At 48.4% G+C, this 21,554-nt stretch overlaps 1 protein-coding gene across 1 annotated transcript; it reads right to left on the minus strand.

The window, feature by feature from the left end:
- Window positions 1–539: 539 nt before the first annotated feature.
- On the minus strand, window positions 540–18,225 carry LOC140900811 (keratin, type II cytoskeletal cochleal). Its single transcript, XM_073318659.2, has 9 exons — window positions 17,720–18,225; window positions 16,709–16,917; window positions 12,251–12,311; window positions 11,948–12,043; window positions 7,201–7,365; window positions 6,942–7,067; window positions 4,531–4,751; window positions 3,192–3,226; window positions 540–797 (listed from the first exon to the last, which is right to left on the minus strand). Exons 1-9 carry the CDS (start codon window positions 18,134–18,136, stop codon window positions 610–612), a joined length of 1,518 nt encoding a protein of 505 aa, XP_073174760.2. The 5' UTR covers window positions 18,137–18,225; the 3' UTR covers window positions 540–609.
- Between the last annotated feature and the right edge of the window lie 3,329 nt (window positions 18,226–21,554).

Genomic DNA, 21,554 nt, shown 5'->3' on the forward strand with positions numbered 1-21,554 from the left:
GTAGAAAGAAAGAAAGAAAGAAAGAAAGAAAGAAAGAAAGAAAGAAAGAAAGAAAGAAAGAAAGAAAGAAAGAAAGAAAGAAAGAAAGAAAAGCCAACTTCTTTTTCTAACAAAACATTTTTGGATTCTTAACTAAGAGCTGGGGTTTTCAAAACAGCCTAGGGGGTTTAGGTGCCCAAATCCTATTCAGAGGGAGTTCAGCACCTTATTCGCTTGGGCTCATTTGAAAAATCCCAGCAGAAATTTAGAAAAACTTGATGTTCAAATGGTTTTGCCTTTGGGTGGGTGAAATTCACCTTCATGCAAAGAGCCAGACAAAGGGCTATAGTAGGACTTAAGTCACGTGTAGGCATTATCCTGCCCTCTGCACAGCGGTGAATTTCACGCTAGATCCTGCTTTTGGTGGCAAAGCTCAATGGGGCAAAGTCAAGCCCTGGGCTGTCTGCGGTGGGGTCATGCACTGTGATGTATCTTACTGGCATTTCATTCATCACTGCACAATTTTGCAACCAGTTTGGCTGTCAGGAGACAATAAAACCTTTGTCTTTCTATGCCATTTATTTATTTTTGTACTCATATTCTGGCAGTGATGAGCTTGGTGTTTGGAGCTTAGTTCCTGTCACTTCTTCTTCTGAAAGAGGTCGTCCTCAGAGAGTACGCTTTCATACCACCAGGGCTCCCTCCGGAGGAAAAGAAGAGTCCCCCGCTGCCCATTCCGCTTCCCAGGCCAGTTCCTCCTCCAAAGCCATACCCACTCGCGCTGCTGTATCCGCCTCCAGCACTAGAATTGACCACAGCTATGGTGCAAAAACAAAACCATCATAAATGCCTGGGTTTGCAGATCCACTCCAGTCAGGAGAGCACAATGCAATTGCAGCTGTGCCCAGCTGGTGCAGAGAGGGCCTGATTCTCCATCGCCCTGCACCTTGTGTCATGATTCACCCCAGTTCAAAGAGACTGCCAAGTGTACAAAGCAGCCATTTTGTGTGTACTTTGCACTGATTTTGCACTGGTGTAAATCACAACAAAGGGTGCAGAACAATGAAGAATCAGGCCAAGATGGTGTCATGGGAACAGGAGCATGACCTGGCAACGAGGCCCCAGTCCTGCATTAAGAAGCACTTCTGCCCACCCCTGTACCCATGCAGACTCCCATTCACAATGGGACTCCCACAAGGAAGCAGGAGTCTGCACCAGTGTATCTCATTGCAGGATCAGGGTCTAAGAGTGGCCAGTGCATGGCAAATGGTGCATTTTTGGTGCTAGCTAGAGCTGTGTGGCAACTGGATTTTTCCTTTTCACAGGAAATTCCATGCATCCAAAAAAACATTCTGTTCCAGAATAGAATGAAAAACAAATTTGAAATTTTAGTTGAAATAATTTTTAAAAACAACTGTTTCAGATTGATCGAAACGTTTCTTTTCAGTTTTGGTTTTTGAAAAAGAATTAACTTGCATATTATCAAATAAAAGAAATTAAGCGAAAAGTCTTTTTGAAATGTACAATTGGAACGCTCCATTCAGATTTTTTAAATGACATTTCATTGAAATCGACACATTTCTGCAAAACCCTTTGGTTTCAACAAAATGGCATTTTCCGATGGAGAAATGTTCAGTCAGAAAATTTCTGACCAGGTTTAGTGCTAACATCGCACAGACAGAACATCTGGTGGATGAGTATTTTTGACTTCAATGGGATTATTGATGTACTTAAATTTAAGCATGGGCTAAAGTGATTTGCTGGGGCTAGAATATTCAAAATAAATAAATACATGAATAACCATTATGGAAAAATCCTGTCAAATTTGATAGAAAGTTATCCGTTTTCATACACACTCTCATATTAAGCTGCCGTTTATAAAGGGTTCAATAAATGATCAATAGGTACTAGAAGCATGTCACATGCGGCAGCTCTGGCGCTGGGGTTCAGGAAGGTTTGTACGTGGGGCAGCTACCATGGCTGCGCTCGTGATTTTAAAGCCCTAACTCAAGTGAGCGTTGGCGTGAGTATGGCTACTCAAGCTGGGAATCACACCCCTAGCTCCTAGCCATGTCAATGAGAATCAGGCTCTGTAGGTTTGGAGGGCGCGTGAAAGGTCTATAGCAGGGGTGGGGATCCTACAGCTGGCGGGCCGGATCCGGCCTGCTGCTTCATTTCATACCGCCCGGGGCAAGTCTCTGTGCCGTGGGCCGGAAGCCCCGAGCCTCGGCACTCCCCGGCCCGTGGAGCTGGAGCTGTGAGCGCTGGCTCACCAGAAGTCCGGTCGGCTCTGCGCAGTGACCAGCAGCGACCGGCAGGTCCCTGCAGCCCCTAGGAGCAGGGGCAATCAGGGAAGCTCCACGCACTGCCCCCGCCCCCTGTGCCGGCTTCGCAGCTCCCATTGGCCGGGGGAACCGCAGCCAATGGGAGCTCCGGGAGCAGCGCCTGCAGGTACGGGCAGCACGCGCCGCGCAGAGCCTCCTGGCCCCTCTGCCTGGGGGCCGGACATGGCGGCCGCTTCTGGGAGCAGCGCAGAGCCAGGGCAGGCAGGAAGCCTGCCTTAGTCCCGCTGCGCAGCTGACTGGGAGCCACCTGAGGTAAGCGCCACTCAAACAGAGCCCACACCCTGAACCCCCTGCCCCAGGTCAGAACCCACTCCCCCACCCACACCCCTGCCCCAGCCCTGAGCCACCTCCCACACCCAAACTCCCTCCCAGAGCCCACACCCCAACCCTCCTCCCGCACCCCAACCCCCTGACCCAGCCCTGAGCCACCTCCCGCACTCCAAACCACTTGGCCCCAGCCCGGAGACCACTCCTGCACCCTAGACTCCTCATCCCCAGCCCCACACCCGCACCCCCAGCTGGAGCCCTCACCACCTCCTGCACCCCAAACCCCTGCCCCAGCTTGGAGCCCCCTCCTGCACCCTGAACCCCTCATTTATGGCCCCACCCCGGAGCCTAGGGAAGCCCTGAACCTTTCCCCCTCCTCTCCCCCGTGGGGCTTTGTGTGGCCCATGACTGATTTTTTCGGTGGGTCAGTGGCCCTTGATAGAAGAAAGGTTCCCCACCCCTGGTCTATAGGATACCATTGGGGTCTTCCTCATTCATTTTCTCTAGGGATCCAATAAAATAAAATCAATGGCCTGTGAACTCTGAAGCACGTTTTCTCCAATCTCTCTAGGGAAGGAATTAATTGTAAAGCCAACTCACAGATGCTGACACTGCCAACGTGGTCCCCAGCCAACCTGTGGAGGGAGGAAAACAAAGGCAAGAAAGAAGAAGTTTGGTTAGACTTCTCATCAGATATGGTACCCAGAGGCTTTTGGCTTTGAAGACCAGCACAATGGGAATGTATTATGATTGCTATTATAAATAATGAATATGAGACAGCTGTATCATCAGGTACTTTGTCCTTTACTAACAAACGTGCTTCATCCCTTCAAGACATGCATTGTTAATGGCACGTCCGACTCTGACAGGAGCTGATGGGGTAAATCTGGTTGGAAATTTTCCATCTACATGAGTTATTTTTAATAGAAAACCATTTTGTTGTTGTTTTTTTTTGTTGACAAAATGGGTGTTTCCATGGAAAATGTCACTTTGGTCAAAACAATTTTGGAATTTGGGTTCAAAAAATGAAAATTTTCCCATGCCCAATAATCTGTTTCTACACTGAATTTTTTTTTGCCAGCAAGAGAAAACAGAACATGCTTTGAGCAGGGGGTGGGACTAGATGACCTCCTGAGGTCCCTTCCAACCCTGAGATTCTACGATTCTATGATTTATTTAAAAAAATGAAATGTTTTGAAGAAAAATCCCATCAAAACTAAAAAAAAAAATTCATTTTCATTGAAATTTTTCACCGGGGAAAAAATCAGCTCGAAACGGGATTTTTGCCATTGATGTCCATGAGAACGCAGCAGGGCACTGAAATCTGTTCTGGGCTCGCGTGGGACTGATGTGGTGCATTCGCTTTTCCCTGCCTCTGGGGTTAACTTTTCTCCCACCTCCACGAATATTCCCAATCAACAGACACACCGTTGCATTAATGCCCCAATTCAGAGAGGAGCTGAGAACTTGCCTCTCCCATTGATGATGACGGTCATTGAATCCCATCTCTCAGGATCAGGTCCTGTAAGTCATTTACCTTTATGGAGCAGTTTTAAAGCCCTGAATCCTGCTCCAGTTAAGACAGTGGTAAAACTCGTTGACATCAAAGGAAGTAGGACTGAGCCCCGGATACAGCAAATGATGTCTCATGGGAAACTGTGAACAACACTGGATCTGATTCCTCACTGCCTGGTGCCTGTCACCATTCACCCCCACGTGCAAAACCGGTGTAATGCCCCCGATCTGATGTGGGAGCATCACACCTCTTCTTTGCACAGGTGTAAATAACCATTCAAAGTGTAGGACAACGGAGAAATGGGTCCTTCTTTCTAGAAACGATTTTGCGTGCTGCGCACACCATGGGTCAGACCCTCTGGGGTAAATTGGCCTAGTTCTGATGAACTATGCCAATGATTTTAGGCCTGTATATTGCACCCACCTGCTCTCTTCTCCCTCCAGCAGCTTTCTGTAGGTGGCGATCTCGATATCCAGGGCCAGCTTGACGTTCATCAGATCTTGGTACTCCCGCAGCTGGCGGGCCATGTCCTGCTTGGCTTTATTCAGGGCAGCCTCCAGCTCCTCCTGTTTTGCCATGGCGTCTTTGATGGCCCTCTCGCCACGTTCCTCGGCCTCAGCAATGGCTGCCTCCAGCTTGGCACGCTACAAGTGCACAACACGGGACTTCAGTGTGTGTTTCAGCCCCTTGGTGTGGTATTTCTGTTCTACTATCTAGCTATGCCCTCTATGGTATCCATCCATCCCTCTATGCCATCTACGGTATTCATCCATGCATGACATCTATAGTAACCATCCATCCCTCTATGCCATCTATGGTATTCATCCATCCATCTTTGTACTGGATGGACAGACACACAAATAGCTAGACCTATCCATCTATCTATCCATCCATCTATCTGTTGATGACATCTTTGTATCAGAGAGAGATATACACAGAGATGGACTATCTATCTATTTATCTATGTATCTAATCTAGGCATTCCCAATGCACAATGAGTTAGTTGACTTCTTCTTAGAAGTCACTCCAGCTGGAGCTGCCATTCTAGATTGGACCTTGGGTCCATCTATGGTAGTTGGGCAATGAGCAAGACCTGACCTTCCAGAGGAGGACAAAAGACTCCCAGTGCAATCTGCCTGTCTACAGATGGATTGTATTTCTAGTGCACCCTTTACTGTAGGATCAACATTACATACATCTGTAGAATAATACAACTGTTGGGATGGAAGGCTTGGTTTTAAACTGCCATTCATTATTCAAAAGCAGCTTTACTGGCTCACACTATTTGCTTATGAATGTGTGTTCCAGCCACCCTGCCCTGAAACCAAATAAACACCGCTGAGTGATTTACAATAGCTTATCTCCCCACTTTTTGTGCACTCTGGTTATTCATTGCAAATATCCATGCCTTGCAGGCAGTGAGCCATCAACTTTGCAGGAGTTTTAAACATCCCTTTGATGCACTGATTAAAGCGGCAGGATAAAGTGAAGAAAAACCCCAGCCTGGCTGAATGAGCAGATTGTGTGCACATCTGGCTCTTCCCTGATACAGAAAGGGAGTGGAGAAGTTAGGTGGATGGATCATACAAGTCAGAGATGGCAAAGAATTGAAGTGTCATGTCCCTCTCCGTAACCCATGCAGGATTGCTCCCTATTGCACTGAAATTAAAAACCCTGGATGGCTCGTGGCAGCTGACTTGGGCTTGTGGGTCTCAGGCTGTGGGGCTGTAAAACTGCATTGTAGACCTTGGGGTAGAATGGCCATTTGTCCCGTTTTGGCTGGGACAGTCCCTTTGTGGCAAAGGTGGGCATTTGTCAAAAAAGTGGGGAGTGAAAGAACATGCGGGGGGTGAGTGGGGATGCCAGCCCCGTGCAGAGTGGGAGGCAGGGCTCAGGCAGAGGGCAGACAGGGCTTAAGCAAACAGCTACGCCAGCCCCAGCCTTGCGTGGGGGGCAGGCAGGGCTCGGGGGACCAGCGATGCCAGCCCTGCATGGGGGGGCTCGGGCGAGCAGCTCAGGACAACCCTGTGTGGGGGGAGGCAGGGGAAGGTCTCAGGCTAGCCCCACACAGTGTCTCTTTTTCCCTTTGGGAAATATGGTCACCCTACATTGAGGCTCAGGTTGGAGCCTGGAATCTGAGATCCTCCCCCATCGCGGAACCCACCTTGAATTGTCCCTTAGAGTACATACTAACTACCTATGCTAAACAATGTGTTCCACCTTGAATTTAGCTGTGACGCTCAAAGTTCTTTTCCCAGACCTGAAGAAGAGCTCTGTGTTGTTTCTCTCACCAACAGAAGTTGGTCCAATAAAAGATATTATCTCCCCTGCATTGTCTCGCTATTAACCTGTGTGTCAAGCGCATCTGCTGCAGTGCTTCATGGGAGTTGTAGTCCCATGTTCCTCATGGCCCCATTCTTTTTTATGGGCCCGGCTCGCCAGTCAGACTCCATCCTCCATGATGCACTGGAGTGCCTCGCTGTGGCTGAGCCATCATGACATAGAGCCAGGAATAGAAACCACGTTTCCCGACTCCTACAATAGTGCCCTATCCACTAGACCATGACTGTAATGGAAGTACTCCCAGAGTAAAGCACTGGCCAGTGGAAGTCATGGTGGCAGTACTGGGATCAATATAACAACGGACACCTGGACATGTTGCCTTCCCTCGCAAGATCTTCCTCTTCTGACATTATAACTGCAGCTTTCTCCAAGTGCTTTTAATAGGCACTGACCTTAAGACCTCTTACTGTATTTATGAACCTTCTTTCTATTAAACTCATGACTCAACACACTCTGGAAGAAGCAGCAGGAAAACCAGGCCAACGCCTCACCTGGCTTTTCACGTTGTCAATTTCAGCCTGCAGTCTGTGGATCATGCGGTTAATCTCCGTGATCTCGGTCTTGGTGTTGCGCAGTTCATCACCGTGTTTCCCCGCAGTGGCCTGCAGCGTCTCAAACTGTGGTACACAACAACAGCTCCGTAAAGGACAGTCATCATGGTAGCTCTCAATGGCCCCTCACAGACTAGCCTCTCCAGACACATATTGAATAGCAGAAACTCCGAGTTCCCCTATTTCCATCATCGCTCACCTTGGTTTGGTACCAGGACTCAGCTTCCATTCGGCTCTTGTTGGCCATTTCCTCGTACTGCGCTTTGACCTCAGCGATGATGCTGTCCATATCCAGGTTTCGGCTGTTGTCCATCGTGAGGACCACAGAGGTGTCAGAGACCTGTGCCTGCAGCTCACGAAGTTCCTGCGAATTACATTAAACACATTATAATCTCAATTGGCTAATTTTCTATCTCAGCTGAGCTTCAGGGTTGCCAACTTTCTATTTGCAGAAAATCGAATACCCTTGCCCCGCTCCCTGCCCCACTCCTTTTCCAAGGCCACGCGCCCCTGCTCACGCCATGTCCCTCCCTCTGTCGCTCGCTCTCCCCCACCCTCACTCACTCACTCATTTTCATCGGGCTGGGGGAGGTGTTTGGGGTGCGGGGGGTGGCGAGTGGTGGTGAGGGCTATGGGTATGGGCTCTGGGGTGGGGCTGGGGATGAGGGGTTTGAGGTGCAAGAGAGGGCGCTGGGCTGAGGCAGGGGGTTGGGGTATGGGAGGGGGTATGGGATCTAGGCTGGGGGGTGTGGGCTCTGGGGTGGGCCATAAATGAGGGGTTCAGAGTGCAGGAGGGGGATCCAGGATGGGGCAGGGGGTTGGGGTGTGGGGGGGTAAGGGCTCCAGCTGCAGGTACAGGCTCTGGGGTGGGACCAGGGGTTTGGGGTGCAGGAGAGGGCTCCGGGCTGAGGCAGGGGGTTGGGGTGTGGGAGGGGGTATGGCCTATGGTCTGGGGGGTGCAGGCTCTGGGGTGGGGCATAAATGAGGGGTTCAGGGTGCAGGAGAGAGATCCGGGCTGGAACAGGGGGTTGGGGTGTGGGGGGAGTGAGAGTTCTGGCTGGGGGTGTGGGCTCTGGGGTGGGGCCGGGGTTTGAGGTGCAAGAAGGGGCTCTGGGCTGGGGGAGGGGGCTGGGGAGCAGGATGGGATGGGGGCTCTGAGCGGTGCTTACCTCAGGGGGCTCCTGGGAAGCTGCCAGCATCTCCCTCCGGCTCCTAAGCGGAGGCACGACCACGTGTCTCTCTGCACTGCCTGCACCTGCAGGCACCGCCCCCTCAGCTCCCACTGTCCAGGGTTCCTGGCCAATGGAAGCAGCTGAGCTGGTGCTGGGGGCGGGGGCAGCGCACAGAGCCCCCGTGGCCATCCCTCTGCCTAGGAGCCAGAGGGAGATGCCGGCAGCTTTCCGGGAGTCACACAGGAGCTTGACTTTTAACGTCAGTGGTGCTGACCCGCAGCTGCCAGGGTCTCTGGGTTCCAAAACCAGACACCTGACAACCCTAGCTGAACTGTTTGATCTCTCTCTTCTGTTCTAAGGTGTTACTTGTAGAAACCAATTAAGATCAGAAAAGAGAAGCAAAGGAAAGGAAAGGAGATAAGAAGAAACTTGTCAAATAAATCATTAGCCAGGAAGGAATCCAACTAAGTGTCGCAATACAGTAGCTGCCAAAACAGATCATTCTGATGCTGCAAGGTGAAGAAAAAAAGCAGAGATGTACCTGACACCTGTATCCAAACTCACCCAAAGTTTAAGGGGGGTCAAGGAGCTTTGCCCCTCTGTAGAGAAAGGAGCCCAGCTGTGATGTGAAGGGCCAGATCCAAATTCATTCAAAGTTTGGATCCAGAGTTTTGGATCAGGCCCAACTTTACTACAAAGTTAGGGCCAGATTCTACCACTCTTAGCCAAGGATGTAAAGAGACTATCTCGCCATCTGAGCAAGCCAGGTTTAAAGTAAGAGGGCAGGGAGGGATAAATTAGAGATGGCTGCTCCTACTCTCCCTAGCAAAGGCAGGTGAGAGCTCCTGCAGTGGGGTGACCACCCCACACGGGACTGAAAGGGTTAAGGTGGCGAGGCAGGCCAATGAACTCCAGAGGCTGGAGGAAGAGCCAGGAGCAGGGAACTAATTGGAAGCAGGTTCAGCTGGGCAGGAACAGGTGGGGCCTGTAGAAAGCTAGGTAGCTGGCAAAAGTTGAGGAGTGCTGGGAAAGGCTGCAGGAAGGCAGGCAGCAGTCACTCCCTGGGAAGCGGGAGAAGGTTTGGAGCTGGTACACCCAGAGAGAGAAGGGGAACCAGGTGTGGTAGGAAGCAGTCTAGGGAAGGAGCAGTGAGGACGGAGACAGGAAAGCCCAGAATGGCTGAGCTGTGGGGGGTCCCTGGACTGGAACCTGGAATTGAGGGCAGGCCTGGATTCCCCTGCCAGCCACTGAGGGAGTGAATGGGAAGACTGCCTAGGACGGCTGGACAGGAAAGACTGGAAGGGGGAAAGTGCTGAGTGATCTAGCCGGAAGGAAGAAGACGCTGTGGTTCCTGGAGTGAGAGTGTGGCTGCAGACCAGAGGGAGAAGCAGAGCAATGGCATGCAAATTGCAGAAGGGGCGTCAACCTCAAGAGCTAATCCCCAGAGTGACCAGGAGGAGGCGCCAGACCAGAGGGGAGTGGTGCCCTCTGTGACAATTTGGTGGAGAACGCAGGCACATGGTTGCTCCTGCTACAAGGGGAGGTTGAGAGACTGTGGTGGACTGTGAAAGACTGTATAAGGCAGTTACCCTGATGCAAGGGGAGCAGGACAGACTATAATAGAGACACTTGAGGCAAAGTGGCAATGGAGCCGCAGTGCGCGGAAGCTTTCTTTGCAGAAGGCATTTAGACCCTCCCAGGAAGGACTCCAGAATCCCCCCACCCCCTGCAGAAGTTGGGGGGATGACAAACAGCAGGGATGGATCCAGGCCCTGCTGCAGCAGGTGCTGGAGAACCAGCAGAGACAGTGGGAGACACGTTGGTATGTGCAGAATTATTTGGCACAGCTGGCCAAACTGCAGCAGGCTCTAGTTATAAGCTCCTGCAGGAAGAAATTAGTAGAGGCCTCAGGGAGCAAGATAGGAAGGAAGATATCAGAGCTAGGAGGCTGGAGGCCTGGGCACCAGGAGTGTTACGCCTGTGAGTGAGGAGAACACCAGAAAAGGGAATGCCCCTGCTAGGATGGGGAAGAGAGGAAAGCCCCAAAGAGTGCGTCCTGTGGGGAGAACAGGAAAAGGAGGGGCATGTTTTGCCTGTGGTCAGTGGGAGCACCTTTGGAGGAGATGCCCATACATGAGCTGTGAGGTGAAGGCAAGCCCAGGGGAAGGGGCTGCGCAAGAGAAGGCCAAAAGGAAGCCTTGCTGACAAGGCAAAGAAAAGGGTTTGCTTTGGGTGCCATGAGGCTGGCCATGTAAAAAGGCATTGCCCACTTAAGAGAGGGTGTGGTAGCAAAGGGGAAGTATGGGTCCCAGTGAGGCAGGAAAAAAGGGGTTATGAGATAGAACAATTGGGACAGAGAGGGCCCAGGTGAACGTAGGAACGACCACAGAAGGGCAGCAGACTACGGTGGGGACTCAGACCCTGATGGAAAGGGTATTGGAGGCTTTCCAATCGGAACTGGAGGGAGACCCAAGGTGGAGTCTTCAGGCATCATGACCAGGACTCAGTGAACTTCTTTTGCCACCAGAAAATCAATATTAATTTTTTTTTAGCTTGCACCACTTGCATCTTCTGCAGTAAACTCGCTTCAGAAGGAAACCTGTGATCCCCTGGCTCCCGAGTCTGTTTAAATACAAAGCTCACATGGAACAAAGAGCCGGATTTGCTAAACGGTGATTTGAGTCGTCTATGCAAATTACGATCAACCAGGGGGCCTACACGTGTTGCCACAGGAAGAGCTCTATTGTCAACTGTCCAGGACCCAAAGGGAAAATTTCGAAGTGGAGTATAAATTAAGGCTAGTTGAAAATTTTCCACTGAAACTTAAAATTGGATTTTTGACTAAGCAAAATAAAATTTTGTGAGAAGTGTCTGCTTTCCAGGGCAAATTTCAATTTTTGGCCAGAAAATGGAAAGTCTGAAAACGAAAATATTTTGATGATTAAATGCCACGGTGGTGCCTCATGAGTAATTGAAGTGCCTTGTGCCCCCATTCTCCTGTATAGACCAGGGTCCCCAGTTGGACTTCATCTTCCATAGTGCACCACTGCTTTGTGAGTGCCGTACTACACTGCTTTCCCCTACCGTAAGGAAGGACTGTGGTGCATCATGGGAGACGTAGTCTGACTAGGGAGTCTGGTCTATAGAAGAGAATGAGGTCCTGGAAGTACAACTCACAGGAGGCACAAGGATGGCATTTCATAATCAAAATATGTGGAGTTTTCGCCAAAATATTTTGTCTAAAACACACACACACACATGCGTTTTCCAATCAGCTCTATTAGAAATGCAGTCACAAAATAAATTCACAACACTAGAGTTCTTCTTCAGCTCTTGTGTCTTTCATCACGGATGACAAGAAATCATTGCATGAGATCACAGGGACTGCAAACTTCATTTGATCTGTTTTACCCTCAAGCTGTTGCTTGGGTGGCCATGGGCTGTATTTTATGACACCGGGGGACTGGGACAAATATAGCACTTTAGGGCTTCATTTTTGAGCATCACTGAACAGATCCTCACAGTCTGAACCTCTTGCTCATATGCATAGGACCTGATTCTCCTCCTTACAAAAGTATAACTCTATAATCTTTCCGGAAGCTATTCCTGATTCTCACTTGTTTAAGTGAGAGAAAAATCAAGGTCTATCCATCCAACCATCCATAATATTTACATACCATAGCCACAAATCACGAAGCATCTCCTTGGAAACGTCAATCACTGATGGAGTTACACATCATCAGTCTGTCTATGATAGAGGGAAAGGGCACTTACTGCTTCGTAGAGAGACCTCAGGAAGTTGATCTCATCGGTCAAGGCATCTACCTTGGCCTCCAGCTCCACCTTGTTCATGTAGGAAGCATCGACATCCTGAAGAATAATCAAGACACCAAGTTTGGCTTCTGTGGAGGTCAGGGGTGCTCACTGTCTCTGAAAATCAGGGTGTTTATTCAGGTTCCCAGATAAGGATTCGGGTGTTGCCTACGTCCAGGGCTAGTCTATACTAGAAACATTACCGCGCCTCCGCCCCTTTGAAACTCAACTTCTGCGATTTCGTTCAAAGATCGTGCCACTCACCTTTTTGAGAACGACAAACTCATTCTCTGCTGTCGTGCGCTTGTTGATTTCATCTTCATACCTGATGGGAGGAAAGGAAGCGGCGTGCGTGAGAGTGAAAGCTGGTCAGGAGTTTTTAGACAAAACATTTTCTCGTCGTAAAATGCCCGTTTGTGGAAACGGACACTGTCGGTTTGGATAAATCTCCCGATTTGAGAAATGGGTTTTTTTTTTTTCATTTTGAAATTGTACAAACAGGACTGTTTTACGTTTTAGACACAAAGCTTCGTTTTTCGGTTCCAAGTGACTTTTTTGTTTTGAACTTTCACTTCATTTTCTTGACCTTAAAAATAGCCTTAAAAATGTTAAAACGTTGAAATTGAAACACAACATTTCAGTTGGGCCCAATCTGATCTTTTCCCAGATTATCAGTTTACACATATCTGGGGGATTTTGACTTTTTGTTTTGATATGGGGTGGGGAAAAAGTCAAATCTCAGAAACTCTCATGGAATGGGAAAGCACCCACCTCTAGCTAGACCCCAGCCAAAAATTCACAATGAATAACTTAGCTGATCAATTTAACCTCTTGATCCATTTGAGAATCATCTCCAGTCAGCGTATGATTTCCCACGATGTGTTTGTCATTTGAAATTGTTTGCTGCAGGTTCTGCAGAGTGCTATTTAAAGTGGGGGGGCCACATAGATTTGCCCCTTCCCTCATCTTACCCTCCTTTTCCCTTCTTAGGGCTCCCCCGAGCCGCCTGAGCTCCCAGCCTATGAGCAGCCCCTACACTCACACCCTCCAAATTTAAGAAAATAATCCTTAGTCCTAGATCCTCAGCTGGTGTAAATCAGTAATGGTACTACTCCTATTTACATCAGCTGAGGGCCTGACCCTTGGTCTGCCCAAACAGCTCATTGCAAGTGTCTAATATTTGAAATTCATGCTGTGTTATTTGTCTTTGATTGGACACATAAGTCACATGCTATTGTTTAGGCTGCCTGTTTGGATGAGCGGTAACTCATGGAATCAGATTCCTGGTGCAAAGAGTCACAACTTCCTCCCCAGGATACCCACCAAAAGCGAATGCTGGTCCAAAAAGGGTGTGAACAGTTACAGCAAATTCATTCAAACATCTTCCAAACTTGTCTGGTAGTATTTCCTCCTCCTCGTTATCATTGCTATTGTTATGCATATCTTTATACCAGGATTTCAAAGCATTTTGCAGGCATTGATTAAGCCTCAATATACCAGTAGAAGGTAATCAAGTCTAATTAGCCCCTTTCACAAATGGGGAAACTGAGTCACAGAGAGGGTATGGCTCAAATTTTCCAGTGCTCTCTAATTTGGGCTACATCAGTTTCTGGTTATCCATTTTTATCACGAGCTGTTTGTACTACAGTTGCATCTAGGAGCCCGGGTGACGGACCAGGATCCCATTATGCGACGCACTGTACAATCACAGAGCAAAAAGACCCATCTTTAGATGCAATGGGCTAGATCCTTTACATCCTTCCACAGTCTTAACTGGAGCCACACTAATTTACACCCCCAAGGATCTGGCTCATAAACCCTGATTTTTAAGAATGCTGAACATTCATAACTCCAGCTGAAATTAACAGGCACTATCGGAGCCCAGCGGCACCTCTGAAATGCAGGCCTGCACGTAAGTCACTTGCCCAAGTGAATCCACAGCAGAGTGGAAAATGCAACCTGGAACAACCTGAAACCCAGTACAACAGCCCCTGAAATCCCCAGCACAGCAACTCCGTGTTTTTCATTCTAGCTGAGCAGAGCTGTCTGTGAGATACTATTGTTGGGATCATAATAGCTGCTCTGTTTGCTTACACGGCTGCTGCACAGCTGGTACGAAACCTGTTGCTTTCCAAAGTGCTTTGAGGAACCTTGAGTTCAACAGGCACCCTGTAGGCTGCAGTTCTGGTTTATGTTGCCTGCAGCAGAACGGTGCGTTGCATATACAGAGTCAGGTCTTCAGCTCGTAAAACTCAATGCGACTCCATTGAAATCAATGGAGCTGCACGAATTTATAGGAGCTGAGGATCTGGCATTCGTGAGCAAATTGCATACCCTGACATTGACACTGGCATGCTCTGCACACAGAACCTGTAGTATGGAGAGAAAGGGAATGAAATAAGTGAACAGATGTCAAAGGAGTTACCTGCCTCACCCCAAATAAGGGTATGTCTTCGGTGCACGTAGGTCTGAGCCCAAGCCCCTTCCATCCCCATACAAATCGTTCTGACTTGGGTCAGCAAGCATCCCGGTCCCAGAACCTTGCTTGGCCAGAGGGTCAGAGGCCGAGTCCCGCTCAGTGGATGGGTCCAAGCCCTGTCATTTTGCAGTGTGGATGCAGCTCAAGCACAGACCCGAGTCAGAAGGACTGAGTCATACACTATGAATGTATTAGCACAGCTGGGAGACCCGGGTCCAGCAATTGTAAGCCCCAGTTTACAATGCAGTGTGGATGGTCAAGCGCAGACGTGGAAACACCAAGTCCACAAGTCTGGGTCCCACAGACCCGGGTTTACAATGCAGTCTTGGCATGCCCGTTATCGGTGTCAATCCAGGTACCGAATTCAGTATGACTCGCACCTGATCGGATGTAAAGTGGTGTAAATCAGGAGCAACTCCACTGATGTTACTAGTGTAAAACTGATATGAGTGAGAGAAGAATCACAACCATCTTGATTAGCTTCATGCTTCAAAATGCTTAGGGCCCGATTCTTATTTACACTTTGACCCTTTTTTACACTGCTCTGCCTTTGTAAAGGGGCCTTGCAGTGGGGGTTAATTACAGGCACACTCAATTTAAGACCCCTTCACCTTGCCAGAGCTTTGAAGTCCCTGTGCTTGATTCTCTACTGCCTTTGCACCTGGGCAGGCATTTACACCCACTTTGCTCGGCACCAGAGAAGCTACACTTACGCCAGCTGAGGATCCTGGGCTGAGGAATGGAAGCTTTTTAAACCCTCTTCGCACAGGTGTAAAGCACTGCTCCATAGGTGAGATATTAATAACCCAAGCAATGGCGGACATCCATTAGGCAGGAGATAATGCAGCCCCCAACAGTCTTTGTTTTGTTTCATCTACACGCCTCTCAGCTGCACCTGTGCAGGGATTACCGGTTATTGACTTTTCTCCTGACACTCCCTGGGGTTTATCTGCGCTATTTACAGTTCCTGTCTGCTCCAGTTTGCCAACTCAGATGGGCGCGGCCTGGGATGAAAGGAGTGAGGAGTGGTTTGAGTTGGACTTTCCCAAAGGAGTTGGTTAAGATTGAGAAGCCCCTTGTTAGATCACAAGTCATTTCCCCCCCCCATTGTTTCCATGGGTCTATGTCAACGACAGGTAGGCAGCATTATGAATCATAGGGACCTACACTATAGGCAGCGTTGCCTACTGAATAGTTTTAGCACTGAAAGTGGCAGTGTGGACACAGCTTTGGGAGACCTGTCTCTGCCACTGGCCTGCTGAGTGACCTTAAGCAAGTCATTTCACTGCCCTGTGCCTCAGTTTCCCCACCGGTAAAAGCATTGTAAAGTGCATTGAGACCTACTGACAAACTGTGCTGTATAAGAGCTAGGTGTTATTATTTTTAATAGCTGTGATATATGTAATTTAGCATTTTATACGATGATGTTGTGACATTACCAAAGCAGAACATGGTGATGTTTTCAGGAAGAACTATTTTGAAAGCGCCATTCCACACACAAAAAATTGAAAAAATTCCTTTTGTCTGTTACAATTCAGAACCAAAACACATTCTGAAATGTCAGCATTTCCCCCCGGGAGTGGAAATGCTGTTTCCCAGCCGTCTCTAGTACAAAGTCTCTGTTTGCAAACAAAGCTTTCTCCCTGGCTGCAATCGATCTGTCTTTCCTTCTGGAGAGGGTTTCCGTTCCCTCTTCCAATACTGTAACTGTAAGTCAGCCAAAGGTCAGCCACTGACTACAGGGTTGGAAATCTCTTCTGAATGAGCCATCTAAATTGCCTTAGCACATACAGATCACGTCCCTTAGAAGTTTAGATAGATTCTACAGAACTGTGTTGCTAGAAGCGCGTGTGTACAAATGTAACACTGGCAGACCCTGGTCGTCGGTGGGCGGGATCGAACCTGGGACCTCAGTGCATGAGCCTCTACTGCATGAACTAAAAGCTATTTGGGGACACACACAAACACACCCCCATATGGCCCTTAGCTAAGGTTGTAGAGCAGACTCATTAATATAACACACACACACACACACACGTCTCGGTGCAACCAGATGGGACAGAACACCACACCAAGCAATAGCAAGCAATTACTGTGCTGGCGTGTAAGCTATTTTCTGCAGGGGGTCATAGTCCCCTGCCTTAAAAAGGATCCCCCATTGAAGAGCCTGAGCCACCTTTGCAAGGATGTCAGACAGCTCTCCTGGGCTCAGCATACCGTTAGACAACTAGATGATACATTACTTGTTCCTGAAATCCTCCACAAGATCCTGCATGTTCTTCAGCTCGCCCTCCAGGCGCCCTTTGTCATTCAGCCACCCGTCGAGCTGCCTCCGCAGGTTGTTGATGTAGGCCTCAAACATGGGAGCAATGTTGCTGCGGGTGGTCTTTTGGTCCTGCAGGAGGCTCCATTTGGTCTCTAGTATTTTGTTTTGCTGCTCCAGGAAGCGGACCTGCAAGCCAGGAGGGGAACCAGACCTTGTTAGCGAGCCAGCTATAACGGCACAAAGCTAGGAGAATAGTCTATCACTGCAAGGACATGCATGTTGTATGAGATGTGGGGGAAGGGAAAGGCATCTGAACTATTCAGGGAGAGAGTTTGAGATTCTGAAACGAGATAACACCCCAGATTTCTTACTACTGGTTCACTAGGCAAATGCAGCTTTTTCTTGTTAGAGAGGGACAGATTTGGCTTCCCCTGGGAATCTGCCTAATGACTTTGAGGGTAACTGGATCATAGAGCTGAACGCCCGTCACCCTTCGAGGGGATTTAAAAATTCCCAGCCTGGATTCCCATCCAAATTTTACAAATGGGTCAGTTGCCCAACTGGGGTAAAACAGCGGAGCTAAATGGGTGTCAATTAACTTCAGTAGAGCCACACCGATTTACAGCAAGCCTTGAGAACAGGTCAACTCAAAGCCCCAGATCCAAGCACTGCCTTGAATTTGGTGGCGTTGGATTGGCACCCAGATCTGACCTTTTGGGGCTTCTGAAATCTCTGGGATTTTTACAGCGTAGCCTAGGTTCCCTGAATGGCCCCAGCTTAATCAACAGGGAGCAAGCACCAAGGCCTTCACTGAAGCAAAAATTGTTGTGGAAGTCAACATGACTAAGAATTCAATAAGGGCTACAGGATAATTTTACCATCCATCTTTAGAACTACGGGGCCTGATCCAAAGTCTAGGGAAAGTCCCCCGCTGGTTTCACTGGGGTTTGGATCATCTCCTGAGTTGCCACCCGTTCCTGCATCTCACCTTGTCGATGAAGGAGGCGAATTTGTTGTTGAGGGTCTTGATCTGCTCCTTCTCCTCTTTACGGACCATCTGGAGGGTGGGGTCGATCTGCACGTTGAGGGGCGTCAGGAGGCTCTGGTTGATGGTCACCTCTTGGATGCTGGCAGGTGTGAACCCACCACCGGCTCCTGCGCCAAACCCAGTGCCCAGCCCATATCCAGAGTGGACGCTGTAGGAGCTGCCTCCTCCAGCGCCCAGCGAAATCCTCTTGTTGGCAGAGCCTAGGCTATAGAGACTGGAGCTGCCAAAGCCACCTGCCCTTCCCAAGCTGGCACCCCCGCCCAAGGCACGGGTCGAGGAGACAGTGCTGACTCGGACCTGTCTAAAGCCCCCTGGGGGAGCAGCCGAGCGAGAACTGAAACTTACAGCCCTCGACATGGTTACTGGGCTGGGTTCTGTCCTTCCCCTCCCGAGAAAACTCAGGCAGGCTACAGGGGAGATCAGGAGAGATCAAGTGCGTCCCTCTGAGCCTCCCTCTCCTTTTATCCGTTAGAAGAGCAGGGCTTGGTTTGAGGGCAGAGAAAGGATCATTTTACGGAGGGGTGGGTGTGTCTGGCAGCTGTCCTACCTCTTTCAATCTGCTGAAGGCGGACCGTTGACATAGTATCTCTGCTCTCCTCTCACAGATGTTAGCAGAGGGTTCTTTTACTCCTGAACCTTCCTTTGTTTCCTTGCGGCTTAGAGAGAACTTTCACAGCCTCGAGACATTGGCATTATTTTGGATATTTCCTCTAGGTTCACACAAGCAAAAATAAAAGGCAGCCATCCCTTAGCAGTAATTTCAAACATAGGGGGACCTGATTCTCATTTACACAAAGCCCCTTTACACTGCTCTGGCTCTGCACAGGAGCCTTAAAAAGGAGCAAATGCACGTGACGTTGCCAGGGCTGTTCTCCATGACACAGCCAGAATGGGGGGAAGGGGCCTTTTGAGAATCAAGCCCAGACAATCTGACATAAATCAAGAAATCTATAGCAACCACCTTACTTCCTCCACAAGAAACAATACAGTAGAACCTCAGAGTTACAAACACCTTGATAACGGAAGTTGTTCAGAACTCTGAAATATTCGTAACTCTGAACAAAACATTAGGGTGGTTCTTTCAAACGTTTACAGCTGAATATTGACTTAATACAGCTTTGAGACTTTATTATGCAGGAAAAAATGCCACTTTCCCTTGATATTTATTAGTTTACATTTAACACGGTACGGTCCCGTATTTGTGTTTGTTTTTGCTTGTTTTTCTCTGCTGCTGCCTGATTGTGCATTTCTGGTTCCAAATGCGGGGTGTGGTTGACTGGTCAGTTCCTAACTCTGGTGTTTGTAATGCTCAGGTTCTACTGTATATGGCAGATCCCAGTTAAACTTCACAGAGCAGGAGAAATAAGGAAAGGCTCTCAGTGAGCGCTCCTCTGAACGGAGCTGCAGCCTATATTATAGACGAGCCACGCAGTGTGCCTGGCATCTTTCCGTTTCTTCTGACTTGTTTCCCTTCTTGATCTAAAATAAAAGCCAGCTGAGCCTGGAAGTGCGTGTTTTGCACTCGGGGCAAGGAAATGTGCACCTGTGTAGCTCTGTGGTCAAAACAAGGAAGGTCAGCTCCTGGGGTAATCCATCTGACTCCCGCACAGAAGGATGCACAAAGTAAAAATATTTTTGAAAGCCTCTCCCACTTCTGAATGTCTGCAACAAGAAAGCGTATATCCCTGCTAGGCTCTTTAAGCCCTGCCCTGATATTTGAAAATCGTGCATGGATATTTAACCCCCTGTGCTCTTCTGCAGGGCAGAATGGGGTGGGGGGGGGCGAGGGGGAGGCAGAGAATGATGGTACAATGTTCTGGCTAAATCACTTTCAAAATATTTGCCCTCCCCTGCGTGGGCAAAGTGGCAGGCAGCTGGAGTGGATCTCAGCCGTTCCAAGCAGGATCCTCTATGTTAACCATGTAGAAGAAATAGCCATGAACTTTATTGACTGACAAACACATTGGATCTGCTGCTTTCTTTCTTTGCACCAGTGCTCAGGTTGGATTCAGTTAACACATGCTAGCAAAGCCGAGCCCCAGCATAACCTTTTGCCTAGCATACAACTGGCTCTTGGTTTTTAGCTGATTGAGCTTGACCGTTGACTTCTTTGTATTGTCATTTACATGAGTGCAAAATGGGGATAAAATGCAGCCAAGAAAATCTGGGTGTGTTTCACATTCAGTTTGCACAAAGAGAAAAGGACAACATAAATTGCAAGGCAGGAGGGAATCAGACCCATTAAAAGGTAACCTTGATCTCAGTTAAATCCATATAAATCCAGACTTACGCTAATGAAGCCAATGGCCCGCCCTAATTCAGATGGCACTTATACCAGTTCTAACCCACGGTAACTCTATTTATCACAGTGGACTTAGTCCTGATTTACATCAGCAAGAGAGAAGAATCAGGTCCATTAAAAACCAGTTTCTACTCTCATTTACACTCAAATAACTTCACTGATTTCAACCAAGTTAACTCCGGATTTAGACCAGGGAAAGTGAGAGCAGGGTTTGGCTCTGCATGTTTTCTCTGGCAGTCCCAGCAGATTAGAAGCAAAGTTTCTTTTTGTTGTTGTGGACACCATGGTAACTCTGCATAGTTTTGCACCTGGATGGACTAATGAATACTTACAAATCAATGTGAATGGCCCTTAGTGACTCTGCAACAAGACACAGTATGAACCTGTTAAACACCTTCCCTTTGGGAAGCAAAAGCGTTGGAGTTCTGGATAGAGCTGGGGCAACATTTCCCCAAAAAGTCAAAATGTTTCATTTCACCTTTTTTCAAAACAAAAAGTTTGGACTTTTTGATTCAAACTGAATTTTCGTTTTGAATTTGATTTAAATTTTGTTTTTAAAACATTTTTAAAGGTGGTGGTGGAGAACCTTCCAAATGAAACAATGTTGCATTTGACCGGAAACAAAAACCCCCCACCTTTTTCGGTTTGCTGAAATTTTCAAAAAATGTTCGTTTCAGATCGACGCAAAACTATTTCCCCTGATTTTATGGTTCAGCCATAAATGGTTCAGTTATTTGAACAGCCCAGGTTCAGGTTGTTTGTTTCCAAGCTTAATCTTTCTCTTTGTTGAGTCACGCCACCCATCCGATGCAAGTCTGAGAGCAGTCCCTTTTCTGCGTGCACACAGAGGAAGAAATGGAATGAGTCATAACAGAGAAAATACAAAGTAAATACGAAGTCCTTATATAAACACATGGGCATGCACAAGGAGGTGCGGCCTCATTTCTGCAGGTCCTTGCACAGCAAGAGCTAGCTGCTGCACTCTGGTGTCTAAACACAACCCTCTGCATTAAGCAGCAGTGAATCTAGCCCCGTGTGAACCTGAGTTGTTAATGTCGAGAGTGGGGGGCAGGAAAGAGAGGCTGCGTTGGCAGGAAACGGACATGATTCTCATCATGAAAACAAGGTGCTTATGTACCACAGATTCGTAAATTTTCATAGAATCATAGAACTGGAAGGGACCTCGAGAGGTCATCTAATCCAGTCCCCTGCACTCAAGGCAGGACTAAGTATTATCTAGACCATCCCTGACAGGTGTTCGTCCAACCTGCTCTTAAACATCCCCAATGATGGAGATTCCACAACCTTCCTAGGCAATTTAGTCCAGTGCTTAGCCACCCTGACAGTTAGGAAGATTTTCCTAATGTCCAACCTAAACCGCCCTTGCTGCAATTTAAGCCCATTTTACAGCCAGACGGGACCATTAGGTCATCTAATCTGGCCTCTTGTATAGCGTAGGCCATAGAAGTTCAG

This window comes from Lepidochelys kempii, chromosome 20 (assembly GCF_965140285.1).
Source record: "Lepidochelys kempii isolate rLepKem1 chromosome 20, rLepKem1.hap1, whole genome shotgun sequence".
Classification (NCBI taxonomy): Eukaryota; Metazoa; Chordata; order Testudines; family Cheloniidae; genus Lepidochelys; species Lepidochelys kempii.

What these genes read in the sequence shown, in the direction of transcription:
- LOC140900811 (XM_073318659.2), bottom strand. Translation starts at nt 18,136, where the DNA reads ATGTCGAGGGCTGTAAGTTTCAGTTCTCGCTCGGCTGCTCCCCCAGGG. An exon ending in TCGCCTCCTTCATCGACAAG is followed by an intron (nt 16,918 to 17,719) that starts GTGAGATGCAGG and finishes CCTGGCTTGCAG; the next exon opens with GTCCGCTTCCTGGAGCAGCA. An exon ending in GTGGAGGATTTCAGGAACAA is followed by an intron (nt 12,312 to 16,708) that starts GTAATGTATCAT and finishes TCCTCCCATCAG; the next exon opens with GTATGAAGATGAAATCAACA.